The sequence below is a fragment of the Bos grunniens genome, chromosome X (genome assembly GCF_055505025.1).
Source record: "Bos grunniens cultivar Pamir isolate PY7600 chromosome X, Bosgru_T2T1.0, whole genome shotgun sequence".
Classification (NCBI taxonomy): domain Eukaryota; kingdom Metazoa; phylum Chordata; class Mammalia; order Artiodactyla; family Bovidae; genus Bos; species Bos grunniens.
In genome coordinates this window covers 106758508-106770785 of record NC_141194.1, presented here as the reverse complement: position 1 = coordinate 106770785, position 12278 = coordinate 106758508, and the positions used below count along the sequence as shown (strand labels likewise).

At 47.7% G+C, this 12278-nt stretch overlaps 1 protein-coding gene across 2 annotated transcripts; it reads right to left on the bottom strand.

Annotated features, from left to right (window-relative positions):
- Positions 1–5990: 5990 nt before the first annotated feature.
- LOC147341077 (uncharacterized) lies at positions 5991–7996 on the bottom strand. Of its 2 annotated transcripts, none has more exons than XM_086385877.1 (3): positions 7091–7996; positions 6499–6624; positions 5991–6302 (listed from the first exon to the last, which is right to left on the bottom strand). In XM_086385877.1, exons 1-3 carry the CDS (start codon positions 7888–7890, stop codon positions 6164–6166), a joined length of 1065 nt encoding a protein of 354 aa, XP_086242003.1. In that variant the 5' UTR covers positions 7891–7996; the 3' UTR covers positions 5991–6163. The 2 variants fall into 2 exon arrangements, with proteins under 2 accessions (XP_086242003.1, XP_086242004.1); XM_086385878.1 differs by having other exon boundaries at positions 6499–6621.
- Positions 7997–12278: the final 4282 nt, after the last annotated feature.

Here is a 12278-nt window from a genome sequence, read left to right as displayed (position 1 = left end):
GACCCACTGGTGAGAGGGTTTCCAGCTGTTTGGAAACTTCTCCTCCTTCACGAATCCCTCCTCAGGACGGGTCTCTGTTCCTAACTCTTTTGCCTCTCTTTTTGTCTGTTATATTTTGTCCTACCTCTTTTCGAAGAGAACTGGCTGCCTTTCTGGGTGCCTGGTGTCCTCTGCCAGCGTTCAGAAGTTGTTTCATGTAAGTTCTTCAGCTTTCAAATGATCTTTTGATATATTTGTGGGGGATAAAGTGGTCTCCCAGTCCTATTCCTCCACCATTTTGGGACCACCCCAGCACCTTATTTTTAACATAGGACACAAGAATGTACAATGGAACAAAGACAGCCTCTTCAATAAATGGTGCTGGGAAAACTGGACAGCTACATGTAAAAGAATTAAATTAGAACACTTCCAAACAGCATACATAAAGATAAATGCAAAATGGATTACAGACCTAAATGGAAGACTAGAAACTATTATAAAACCCTTAGAGGAAAACACAGGCAGAACACTCTATGACATAAATAAAAGCAAGATCCACTATGACCCATTTCCTAGAGTAACAGAATTAAAACAAAAGTAAATAAGTGGGACCTGATTAAACTTAACAGTTGGAAATGCTTCTGGATTTTCAGCCCTGTCCCATGGATCCACAGCTCCAGTACTGGACATGTAGAATAAGCTATGAAATTAGGCTGTGTTAGTCTTTTTATCTGTGTATAGTCACAATTCTTCAGGCTATCATCAGGTTTCTCCTCTCACGTAAATTTCAGTATCAGCTCATCACGGACTTCTCTGGTTGTCCAGTGATTGAGTCTCTACCTGCCAATGCAGGGAACATGGGTTCAATCCCTGCTCTGGGAAGATCCCATAAGGTGCAAGGCCACTAAGCCCAAGCACCACAACGGCTGAGCCTGTGCTCGAGAGCCCGCCAGCTGCAACTGCTGAAGCTGAAGTGCCTAGAGCCTGTGCTCCACAACAAGAGAAGTCACTGCAATGAGAAGCTTATCTGCTGCAACTAAAGCATAGCCCCCACTCACCACAACCAGAAAAAACCCATGTGTGCAGCATCGAAGACCCAGCCAAACCAAAATTACATTAAAAAAACAAACAAATGAATCTGTTAAAAAACAACCTGCTTCACAATGTGGGGGGCATCACTTTGATCGCTGGTCAGGGAACTAAGATCCTACATGCAGTGGAGCAAGTACTGAGCCTGGGCATCACAACTGGAGTCTCTGTGCACTGCAACGAAAGATCCCACATGACACAATAAAGTTTCCTCATTCCCCAAATAAGACCTGATTGGGCAAAATAAAGAAATTATTTGTTTAAGAAATCAGCTCATCAATTTTTACAAAAATCTTTGCTGTCATTTTTATGGACTCTATGGATGAGTTTTGACTGTGTGGATCACAATAAACTGTGGAAAATTCTGAAAGAGATGGGAATACCAGACCACCTGACCTGCCTCTTGAGAAACCTATATGCAGGTCAGGAAGCAACAGTTAGAACTGGACATGGCACGACAGACTGGTTCCAAATAGGAAAAGGAGTATGTCAAGGCTGTATATTGTCACCCTACTTATTTAACTTCTATGCAGAGTACATCATGAGAAATGCTGGGCTGGAAGAAGCACAGGCTGGAATCAAGATTGCCGGGAGAAATATCAATAACCTGAGATATGCAGACACCACCACCCTTATGGCAGAAAGTGAAGAGGAACGAAAAAGCCTCTTGATGAAAGTGAAAGAGGAGAGTGACAAAGTTGGCTTAAAGCTTAACATTCAGTAAACTAAGATCATGGCATCTGGTCCCATCACTTCATGGGAAATAGATGCAGAAAGAGTGGAAACAGTGTCAGACTTTATTTTGGGGGGCTCCAAAATCACTGCAGATGGTGATTGCAGTCATGAAATTAAAAGACACTTACTCCTTGGAAGGAAAGTTATGACCTACCTGGATAACATATTGAAAAGCAGAGACATTACTTTGCCAACAAAGGTCCATCTAGTCAAGGCTATGGTTTTTCCAGTGGTCATGTATGGATGTGAGAGTTGGACTGTGAAGAAAGCTGAGCGCTGAAGAATTGATGCTTCTGAACCGTGGTGTTGGAGAAGACTCTTGAGAGTCCCTTGGAGTGCAAGGAGATCCAACTAGTCCATTCTAAAGGAGATCAGTCCTGGGATTTCTTTGGAAGGAATGATGCTAAAGCTGAAACTCCAGTACTTTGGCCACCTCATGTGAAGGGTTGACTCATTGGAAAAGACCCTGATGCTGGGAGGGATTGGGGGCAGGAGGAGAAAGGGACGACAGAGGATGAGATGGCTGGATGGCATCACTGACTCGATGGACATGAGTTTGGGTGAATCCTGGGAGTTGGTGATGGACAGGGAGGCCTGGCGTGCTGCAGTTCATGGGGTCGCAAAGAGTCGGACACGACTGAGCGACTGAACTGAACTAAACTGAACTGAACTGATAGATGAGTTTGGGGGAAATTGAGCCTTGAACAATATCACTTCTTCTAATCAAATATGATTGAAAAACATGCATGTGATACATCTCTGCATTTTTAGGTCTTCTTCAATTTCCCCCATGGTGGTGTGTGACAAATTTTCTTAAATGCGCCCTAATGTTTCATAAAGGGCAAGGAGCCCTATGTGTCTGGATTCAACTAGGCAAAGGGGTACTGGAAACAGAAGATATGAAGCCAGAGAAGATGCAGGCTGGACCATGTAGGACTTTTCAGTCCACTGGAAGGCTGTGGCTTCAACTCTGACTGAGAGGGAGCCTGTTGGAGGGTTGGAACTGAATAACTTCAGGACCTGACATGTTGTAAAGGAACCTAGCAGCTTCAGCAGTCCATGTATGGGGTCAAAGTAGCTGAATGATTCCAAGTTTGCTGGCTGAGGAAGGAAGAATCAGATGGGAGTCCCATCCCCCTAGTGGACTGACTTCACCATTTTGGGCCAGTCTGGGGAGCATTGTCTATAAAGGGCTGTCCCCAGTGCCCCTTCTCCAGCTTTTGCCCTTTCCTTCATCTGCCCATTGTAAATCCTCCCCTCCCTCTTTGGCAATTTACCCACAAATACTCTCATTTGTCTCCTTTTCTACAATACAGCTCGGCTATTTCTTACCTAAGAGCCAATGTCTAAGCAAGAAAATTAAGTAATCAATAAAACTGTGGTACCTCAATTCAATAATAGTGAAGACTTTGCTATTGCAAGTGAAAAAAGGAACAAATCAATTCAAAATAACCACCTTGGTTTAGGCCAAAGGGAGACTTTATGGGTCTACCTACAAGGTACAGAGGTAGTTTCTGTCTTCAGGAAAGGCTGGATCCAGCATTTGGTTCCCTGAGATCTGCCTTCTTGCTCCAGCTCCCCCTCTGTCCCTTGCCTGCCTGCCTCCCCTACAGCTCCCAAAGTGTCATTGGTTGGATGATATCAACACAGCTGGAGGAAAGCAGTGCTCCAATTGGCCAGGCCTGAGCTACATGCCCACTCCTGGAATTGGAGGTGAAATCAACTCTATCATAATCATATTGGGTGAGAGAAAATGAAAGAGGTGATTTCCCAGGGTGACAGGAGGATACCAGAACCAAAAGAAGGAAAATGGGCACCAGGTGACAAAACCCACAGATGTCCTCGATGGTGGTATACACTTTTCGTCAAATTCAAAATCAATTTCTAATGTGTTTTTTTTTTTAAGTGAGATAGGAAAGACTCGTCATTAATGCAAGCATGGTCCCTGCTACTGACCCTCCCATCAGCTTCCATCCCCTGACTCTGGGGGTCCATATCCACTTCTTGGGGGTATCCTCTTCCCCATGCTCCCTCACAGACCTTTGCTGAATTAAAGTTTCTAAGGAAGTGCTTTTTTCCAATGGGGAAATGGAGCAGACCTTTATGTTCCAAAGCAATATCATTTCAAAAGTCATGATTCTTTATGAAAATAGTTAAACAACATGGAAACCTGAATACAGGAATGATTTTCCCTAATGTCCAGTGATAACACTGACAGTTGAGGGGGTGGTGCTTATTCTGGGTGGTTCCACTCTGCATTTCCCTGCATGTTCACAGGGTCAGAAAGTCCTGAAAAGGCAGGAATATGCCAGACCCAGAATTCTGCAATTTGCTTTCATCTCTTTCCATATTAGTTCCCAGCTATCTGGTTTGCTCTCTGATTGCCATATGTCATTCCAGCAGGATGGAATTACCATCATTACTCAATGTTTCCCCCTGGGTTTACATTCTACCAGTTTTTCACAGTGACAAACAATGCAGTAATGAATACTGTGGTCGATTTTGCCTTGCTCACATATACAAGAATTTTCCTATGATCGATTCTGAAAACTGGGTCAAAGGATATCAGCATCTTAAAATGTAATAGAAAGTGCCAATCAAATGTCCAGATAGATTTTACTATCACTCTGATACTCCATATTTTGGCTTCCCTGGAGGTCCGGAGGTTAAGAATCTGCCAACCAACGCAGGGCACATGAGTTCGATCCCTGGGCCAAGAAGATCCCACATGCCCAGTGCAACTAAGCCAGTGTGCCACATCTACTGAGCTCACCCTGATCGAGAGTCCCTGCTCCTCAACAAGAGAAGCCTCCGCAATGAGAAGCCTGAGCAGAGCAATTAGAGAGTAGCCCCCAATGGCTGCAAGCACAGAAAGGCTGTAAGCACTTAAGAGGTGGCACACCCAAAAATAAAAAAAAATAATTTTCATAATTAAAATTTTTAAAAAGAGTCCTTGTTTCAAGCTCTAGCCTTCTTGGACATGGATGGTTTCAGTTAATTAAGTTCATCCTACACTAAGATCTGCTCTGGTCCTACAGAGCCAATCTTAAAAAGTAAGACCTAAAAGGATCAAACTGTTTCCAAGCATCTTAACAGGATTCCAGAATAAAGCTCAAGAATAAGTTTAGGAATAGAAAAATATCAAGCATGCAAGGGAAATTTGATAATGTTTGACATCCAATGTAAAATTACCAGGAGGCAAAGAAGCAGGAAACTCCAATCCATTATAACAGAAATCAGCGTGTTGTTGTTCAGTCACTCAGTCAAGTCTAACACTTTACGACCCCACGGAGTGCTTCTCGCCAGGCTTCCCTGTCCTTCATCATCTCCCAGAACTTGCTTAAACTCATGTCCATTGAGACGTGATGCCATCCAACCATCTCATCTTCTGTCATTCCCTTCTCCTCCTGCCTTCAATCTCTCCCATATTCAGGCTCATTGGCTCTTCACACCAGGTGCCAAAGTGTTGGCAATTTCATTTTAACTGAAACCAGTTAAAATGCATTAATTGGAAAGGAAGAAATAAATGTGTATTTATTTAAAGACAAAATGATTGTCTGTGTAGGAAGCTCAATGAGATCTACAAAATAGCTATTGCAATTAATTAATGAGTTTAGCATGGTTTCAGGATTCAAGGATACTCCTAAGAGTGCCTTGGACTACCAGATCAAACCAGTCAATCCTAAAGGAAATCAGTCCTGAATTTTCATTGGAAGGACTGATGCTGAACCTGAAGCTTCAACACTTTGGCCAGCAGATGTGAAAAGGTGACTCACTGGAAAAGACCCTGATGTTGGGAGAGATTGAAGGCAAAAGGAGGATGAGAGGATAGAGGATGAGATGGTTTGACAGCATAACCCACTCAATGAGCACGAAGTTGAACAAACTCCAGGAGAAAGCAGGGACACAGAGCCTCGTGTGCTACAGTCTATGGGGTTGCAAAGAGTTGGGCACTAGTTAGAGACTGAACAGCAATGTTCTGGCACTATATCTTAGTATATAAATGTAACTATAGAACTGACAAAATATTTAAAAATCAATACTGAATGGCAATAAACAACTTTCTTATTCTCCCACTTCTTACATACATCATCTTCACTTGGGTTGTACTCCTTGGATATCTGGATCTGAGAACCTTCCCTCCAACCAGAAGATGAATGCAACATTAGGAAGTGAACAAGCTAAAATTAAAGTCAGAGACAGCTCACCTTTATTTTCTGCAGTTCACAATCCCCAAACAAACTATGTGGACCTTGAGCCCACAAGCAGCAGCACAGGCACAAGATGAAGCCCGATCAAACTACTGCAGAAAGCAATGCTCTTGGGAATAACATTTGAGACTAGGGCACATAGGCTAGTTTTAAGGCTCTCTTCTGTGCTGAGACTGAGGAAAAAGGTGGGGCACGAAGTTCTGCAAGATCCACATCACCAGGGAAGCCTGCTCCAGACAGAAGTGGATGGCTATCTGGAGCAGGGCATGGTCTTCAGCAGTCAATCGGCTAAAAGGGAGGGAAAATGAAATTCATGTTCCCGCTGAGGAGGAAGAGCATGTCCTCCCTCTGTCCCCGCTCACTGACCAAGCCCAGAGCACCACACTTCTCCTCTAGGCCTAACCCACCATTATGGCTCCTCCTGCGCCTAGACTGGTCACCACCCACCACTCCCTCCCTCGCCCCGGCCCCCTTTAGAACTCACAGAACCAACATGTGGCCATTAATGTAGAGCTCCCTCTGAACCGGCCATTGCAGTTGAGTAAGTCGAGTCAGGATGCGGCGCGCGTTGTCCGCCTCCGCGTATGATGAGAAAGGTATGCCGAAGCTGCTGGTGGAAATACGGTTAAGGCACCATCCACACCAGTCATTTTGGCTGTATTTCAGGCTCCCTGGGCTCGAGGAGACCCGCCTTCTCCCTCATGGCCGCCGCCAAACACCCTGCATATCACCGCCCGACCCTCTAGTTCCCTTCAGATTGCTTTTCCTCACCACTATCCACACTCGTCATTTTGCCTGTATGTCAGGCTCCCTGCTCACGGAGACCCACCTTCTCCCACAAGGCCACCACAGGACTCCCTGCATATCACCGCTCAACCCTCTGGATCACTTCAGGGTGTTTTTCCTCACCACCATGCACTGAGAGCCAGACCACCCCTGACCCATACCCTCCAGCCTCCCAGAGTACCCTCTTCCTATACTTTAGGCTCCGCAACCTGCAACCCTCCAAACCACCCCTAGCCCACACCCCAACCCTCGCAGCCGCCTGGCCCACCGGGGCTCCTGGAATAGGATACAACTGGAAGACTCGGTTACTCAGAACTCTGGCTCCGGGTGCAGTGTCTCCACCAGGCCCTGGTGCGTTGGGTGGCCCTGGGATCTGCGGAATGGCAGCGGCTGCGCCACCTGACTCTCCTGCAGCGCTGGGGCCTCTGGGATCAGCCATGTCACCGGAGCCGGCAGGGACTTCTCGACTGACGGCGTCTCCAGGGCCAGCTGGGATGCCAGGGCCATTGTGGCCAGCAGCACCACCCGGCACACCTTGGCCGCCATGTGCTGTACCCGCTGCAGAGGCCACGGCACCTGCGTCTTCATCGGCTGCCCTCATGGCTCCTCCACCATGTGCCTCGGACTCCATCTTGAAGCCCTCTCCCCCTCCCTCCGCGTCAGGAAAGACTGAACCGTCCCTACAGATCCCAGCTCTGTACTGTGACCTGAAACTCAGCACGGGCAGAGCGCCTGCGCACACACACTCTGGTCCTGCCTCACGATTGGTTCCCACCAACCATCGGTTCCCGTGATGACTGCAGGCTCTCAGGCAATGGGTGCCCCCTGCTGAAACTTCCCGCGTTAGCGTGCCGTGTAGCCCCAACGCGCATGCGCAGACACACATACCCACGTGGTCTGGGCTCTCTGTGTCAGCCCTGCCTCGGGCCTGGAAACCTGGTAAATGGTGGTGCTCCAGGGCAATGGCACCCCACTCCAGTACTCTTGCCCGGAGAATCCCATGGACGGAGGAGCCTGGTGGGCTGCAGTCCATGGGGTCGCTAAGAGTCGGACACGACTGAGCGACTTCACTTTCCCTTTTCACTTTCATGCATTGGAGAAGGAAATGGCAACCCACTCCAGTGTTCTTGCCTGGAGAATCCCAGGGACGGGGGGTCTGGTGGGCTGCCGTCTATGGGGTTGCACAGAGTCGGCCACGACTGAAACAACTTAGCAGCAGCCACCCTTTAGTGTGGGGACAGCTCCTCAGTGCGCATGCTCAAACAGACCTTGCCCCACTCTTCAGGGAACCTGACCGTTGCCACTCCAAGCTTGCAAACCCCAAGTAAGCCCTGGTCCCTGTGCACCTCCATGTCTGTGCTGCAGCCAGCCTGGCGTCGCTCACAGGTGACCATCCTGCTGAGCGCAGGCCCCTGTCATCGACTCCCAGAAGTGAGTCGGGCACCCCTGGGTCAGGGCTGGTCTGTCCCTCTGGTGTCTCACACATAGCTCACGTGCGTGTATGTGCGTCTGTGTGCATGAGCGCAGGGGCAGGTGCATGCAGATGGGCATCTGTATGGGTGTGTTTGTAAGAGACAGCACGTGCACAGATTCACGCACATACGCATGTGAATGTGTGTATCTGTGTGTGTGCTCGACAGAGTACCCTTACATAGGTGCCTGCCCATCGGCGCGTGCGTGGGTGTGTTTCAGAGAGAGAGCACATACACAGATTCCAGCACATAGGCGTGTGCATGTGTCTGTGTGTGGAGGTGCTTGCACATGGGCATGTATGTTTGGTTGCAAGAGAGTGTGTGGTCAGGTGCATGCACATGGGTGTGTCCCTGTGTACATGTGTGTGTCAAAGAGAGCATGGTTGAGATGCATTCACATGGGCATATGTGTCTGCTTCTGTGCTTACACAGGTGCCTTCACATGGGACTGAGGTGGCCCGGCCCTGGAGGCATGATACCAGGGATGCGGAGCCTGCTGTGCCTGCCTGCTTGGGGGAGGGAAGCGGGGACTGCTGTTGCACTCACTGGGGATGGCATGGGGCTGGGCTGCCTGGGGCTCCAGGCACACAGAATGCAGGGACCCCTCAGAAGCACCGGAGGAACCTGAGACGCTCAAGGACTGGGGGAAGAGCAATGTTCCCCTGGACACTGCCCAGTCTCTTGCCCTCTCCCGTCCCTGAGCCCCACCCCCTGGCTGGAGAGTCCGCTCAGCTCTCAAATCCAAGGCCAGCAGCCTTTGCCCACCCCCAGTGCAGGGAGAGAGGACCGGGCAGTGGCTGCCCAGGGGTGGGGCATCCCTGTCCACCTTCACACCTACCCAGTTTCTCTCCAGTCTGGCTCCAAGTCAGTTTTAGGGTGTGGGTAGATCCTGTCTAATGCCTGTGTCTGTTCCCTGCTCTGTGGCTTAGAGGACCCCAGCGGGGAACCTGGACACATCTCTCCCTCAGGGGCCCACTGTCAGGTTGGGGGGACATTTGTAAGGATAGTCGTGCTGTAGAAGGGGGCTCACTAGACTATGATGGCCTAGAGGGCAAGGGACTAAGCCACATGACCCACCAGCGTCCTCCCTCTGCCCACTCCACATCTGTACCTGTGCTCTTCATCTGTAGTGATAGCTAACACTTGCTGCAGCCCATGCACTGTTTCATGTGCTTTCCATGTGTTCATCCATCAAGTCAGTTTTCAGACAGTATTGCCATGTCGGTATCCTGTCTCCCATGATGCAGGTCTCCTCCACACAAATCACACACACCCACTCTCTCCCCAACACCAGCGGCTCAAAGTCTTGTGCGTTTTGGTTCCTGCATTTCTCAAAACTATGATGACCATAGAGCTCCATCAGGCACGGGACTTAACTTGGGTCTGAATGGTGAGATCTGCAAAGGAAAATGATAATGCCAGTGACAAGTACTGTGTGTGACGAGAGAGTGACAGAAGTATGAAGGAAAGGCACTATGATAGAATGAGTTTCTCAGAGAGTTTACCACTGTGACAGGTGCATGGTTTTGAGTGAGTGTGACAGAGGGAATGTGTGATTGGGACAGGAATTTCAAAGAACAGAATGTGATGGGAAGAGACTAAGATGCAGATGATAGTATAGAGGTAGCGAGCCCCCAGATTGATAGATGATAACTTAATGTGTACAGTGAATGGTGAACGGTGCCTCCAGATCCATGGTCTCCAAAGGAAAACATTTAATTCCAGAAGCAAGAGACGCAGGTTCAGTCACTCAGAGCTTTGTGTAGTAGAAATTTAATTCAAGTGAATGTTATAGAAAAAGCTTCTAAGATCGATATCAGAACAGGGTAGAAAGAGTACCCAGTTTGCTAGTTTAAGCACAGCATTATATACTTTTCTGACACCATTCACTCACGCCTGCTGGGAGTCCTTTCTCACTCCTTTCAAACAGGTCCAGCTTACCATCTGCAGCCTTTGACACATCCTCCTTGCTTGTGTTTCAACCTATATATCAGCTCTATTACTGATGAAACTGATTGGGAAGAGCGTGGCTTGGGCACAGAGAAAAAGGATGCGTATAGAGAAAAGGATAACTCAAGGCTATGAAAATTTTGCCCAGACTCTTTCCCATAACATATATCCGAGGATGACATCAGCAGGATATTCACCAGGATATTCACCAGAAGAAATGGGTTAACCCAGAGCTCAAGGCCATGGAAGTTTTACCCAGACCTTCTCCCATAACACAGGTTCTGAGCTCAAACAAAGCATGTTCTTGAGCAAGAGATTCTGCTGCCTGCCAGGCCTCCATGTCTAAGGAAAAAGAATGTGAAAAAGAAAGAGTGTTCACCTCCTCCTTAAAAGCCTTTGTCTCCCTAGCAACCTGACTGAGTTAACTCTCTCACAGATACCATGACAGCATGAGTGTGTGGCACACAAAGTGTCAGAGATAGAGTCTAGGAGAGATCAGGTGTGAGAGAGAAAAAATGTGATGGAAAGAGCATTATAGAGTGACACAGGAATATTACAGAAAGAGTGTGTGTGACAGATAATCTGACTCAGTATGAGAAAGCAAATCTGAGAGATAATATGTATGGAAGAAAATGGGTCTGTCACACATGTCAGAGTGTGACAGGAAATGAAGCTTACCATGGGATGCAGCAGCCTGGGAAGGTGGAGCAATCCTCGGGGCCCATGTTTCCCTGAGGGTGGCCATCCCCATGTCTCAGCCAGGCTGGGGGAAGTCAGCAACTTGACTTGGCTCAGATGGCCAAGCCACGTTCTTCCCAATCAGTTTCATCAGTAATAAAGCTGATATTTAGGTTGAAACACATGCAAGGGGGATGTGTCAAAGGCTGCAGATGCTAAGCTGGACCAGTTTGAAAGGAGTGGAAAAGGACTCCAAGCAGGCGTGAGTGGATGGTGTCAGTGAACTCCTTCTGGAAGAAGTTATTCAGGTGGTCCAATTTGTAAAGCCACACACTTTCTTTAAGGCCTATTTGTATCCTTTGCCCATTTGCACAAATCAGAATTGTAGTTATATTCTTGATGATAAGCAGGATATCAAAAATATCAGCATATTCTTGATTTGATCTGTTATGGGCTTAAAACAATGTTTAGGAAGTACTTCCCTACTCCTAGCTCACAAGGATATTTACTTACATTTTCTATAGCAGCTTTATTTATTGGGTAACTCAAGGAACAATTTTGACTGGACACCTTTCCAGGCCTCCGTAGAGGTTCCAGTCCAGCCAGGAAGGACTGTTAAGAAACAAGAAAAGAACTACACTATGTAGCCTATGGGAAGGTGGTGAGAACTCTGGCCTGAAGTGCAACAAGAAAAAAGAGAAGGGGCACTGGAGGAGTGGTTTTCCATTTTCAACCAGGTGGCTGGGGTCGGCTTCAGTTTGAAACAGAGACTGAGTGAGGACTTGAGGGAGGTTTGGGAGTGTGAGGAGACCAGTGTGGCCGGAGCAGAGTAGGTGAAGAGGAGAGCAGCAGGACAGGGGGCCGAGAGCTGACAGGGACTGGATGTGGAGGCCTCAGGGGACATGCTGTGGGCTTGTGCTCGGAGCGAAGTGGGAGGTGGTGGAGGGTGGCTGTGGGTTGGATTGTGTCCCCAGGAAAAGATGTTGAAGTCCCAAGCCCTGGAGCCAGAGAATGTGACAAAATCATGCCATTTTGAAAAATTCACTGTGTTTTTACTATTTCACTTCTGGCATTAATAAAAGTTATAAGGAAGAATCATAACCTAAGTGTCCTCGTATTTGTTTTATGTAATGACCTCTGATAAAAACTCAGAACATGTTTTGAAGGCTGAGTGTTGAAAATAGACTTTGCTGATGTTTTCAAGTACAACAGGCCTAACTTGACTCACATGGAATGCCCCACATCCATGTTACTTCACTGCAAGCGGTTCAGCAGGTGGCTGGAACAAGCACTGCATCTGATCAGCCAAACCACGTCTTTTTTCTGGGTCAGAAACTAGCTTCCATAGTTGACAGTAAAATCAACAGCCCTGCCAGAT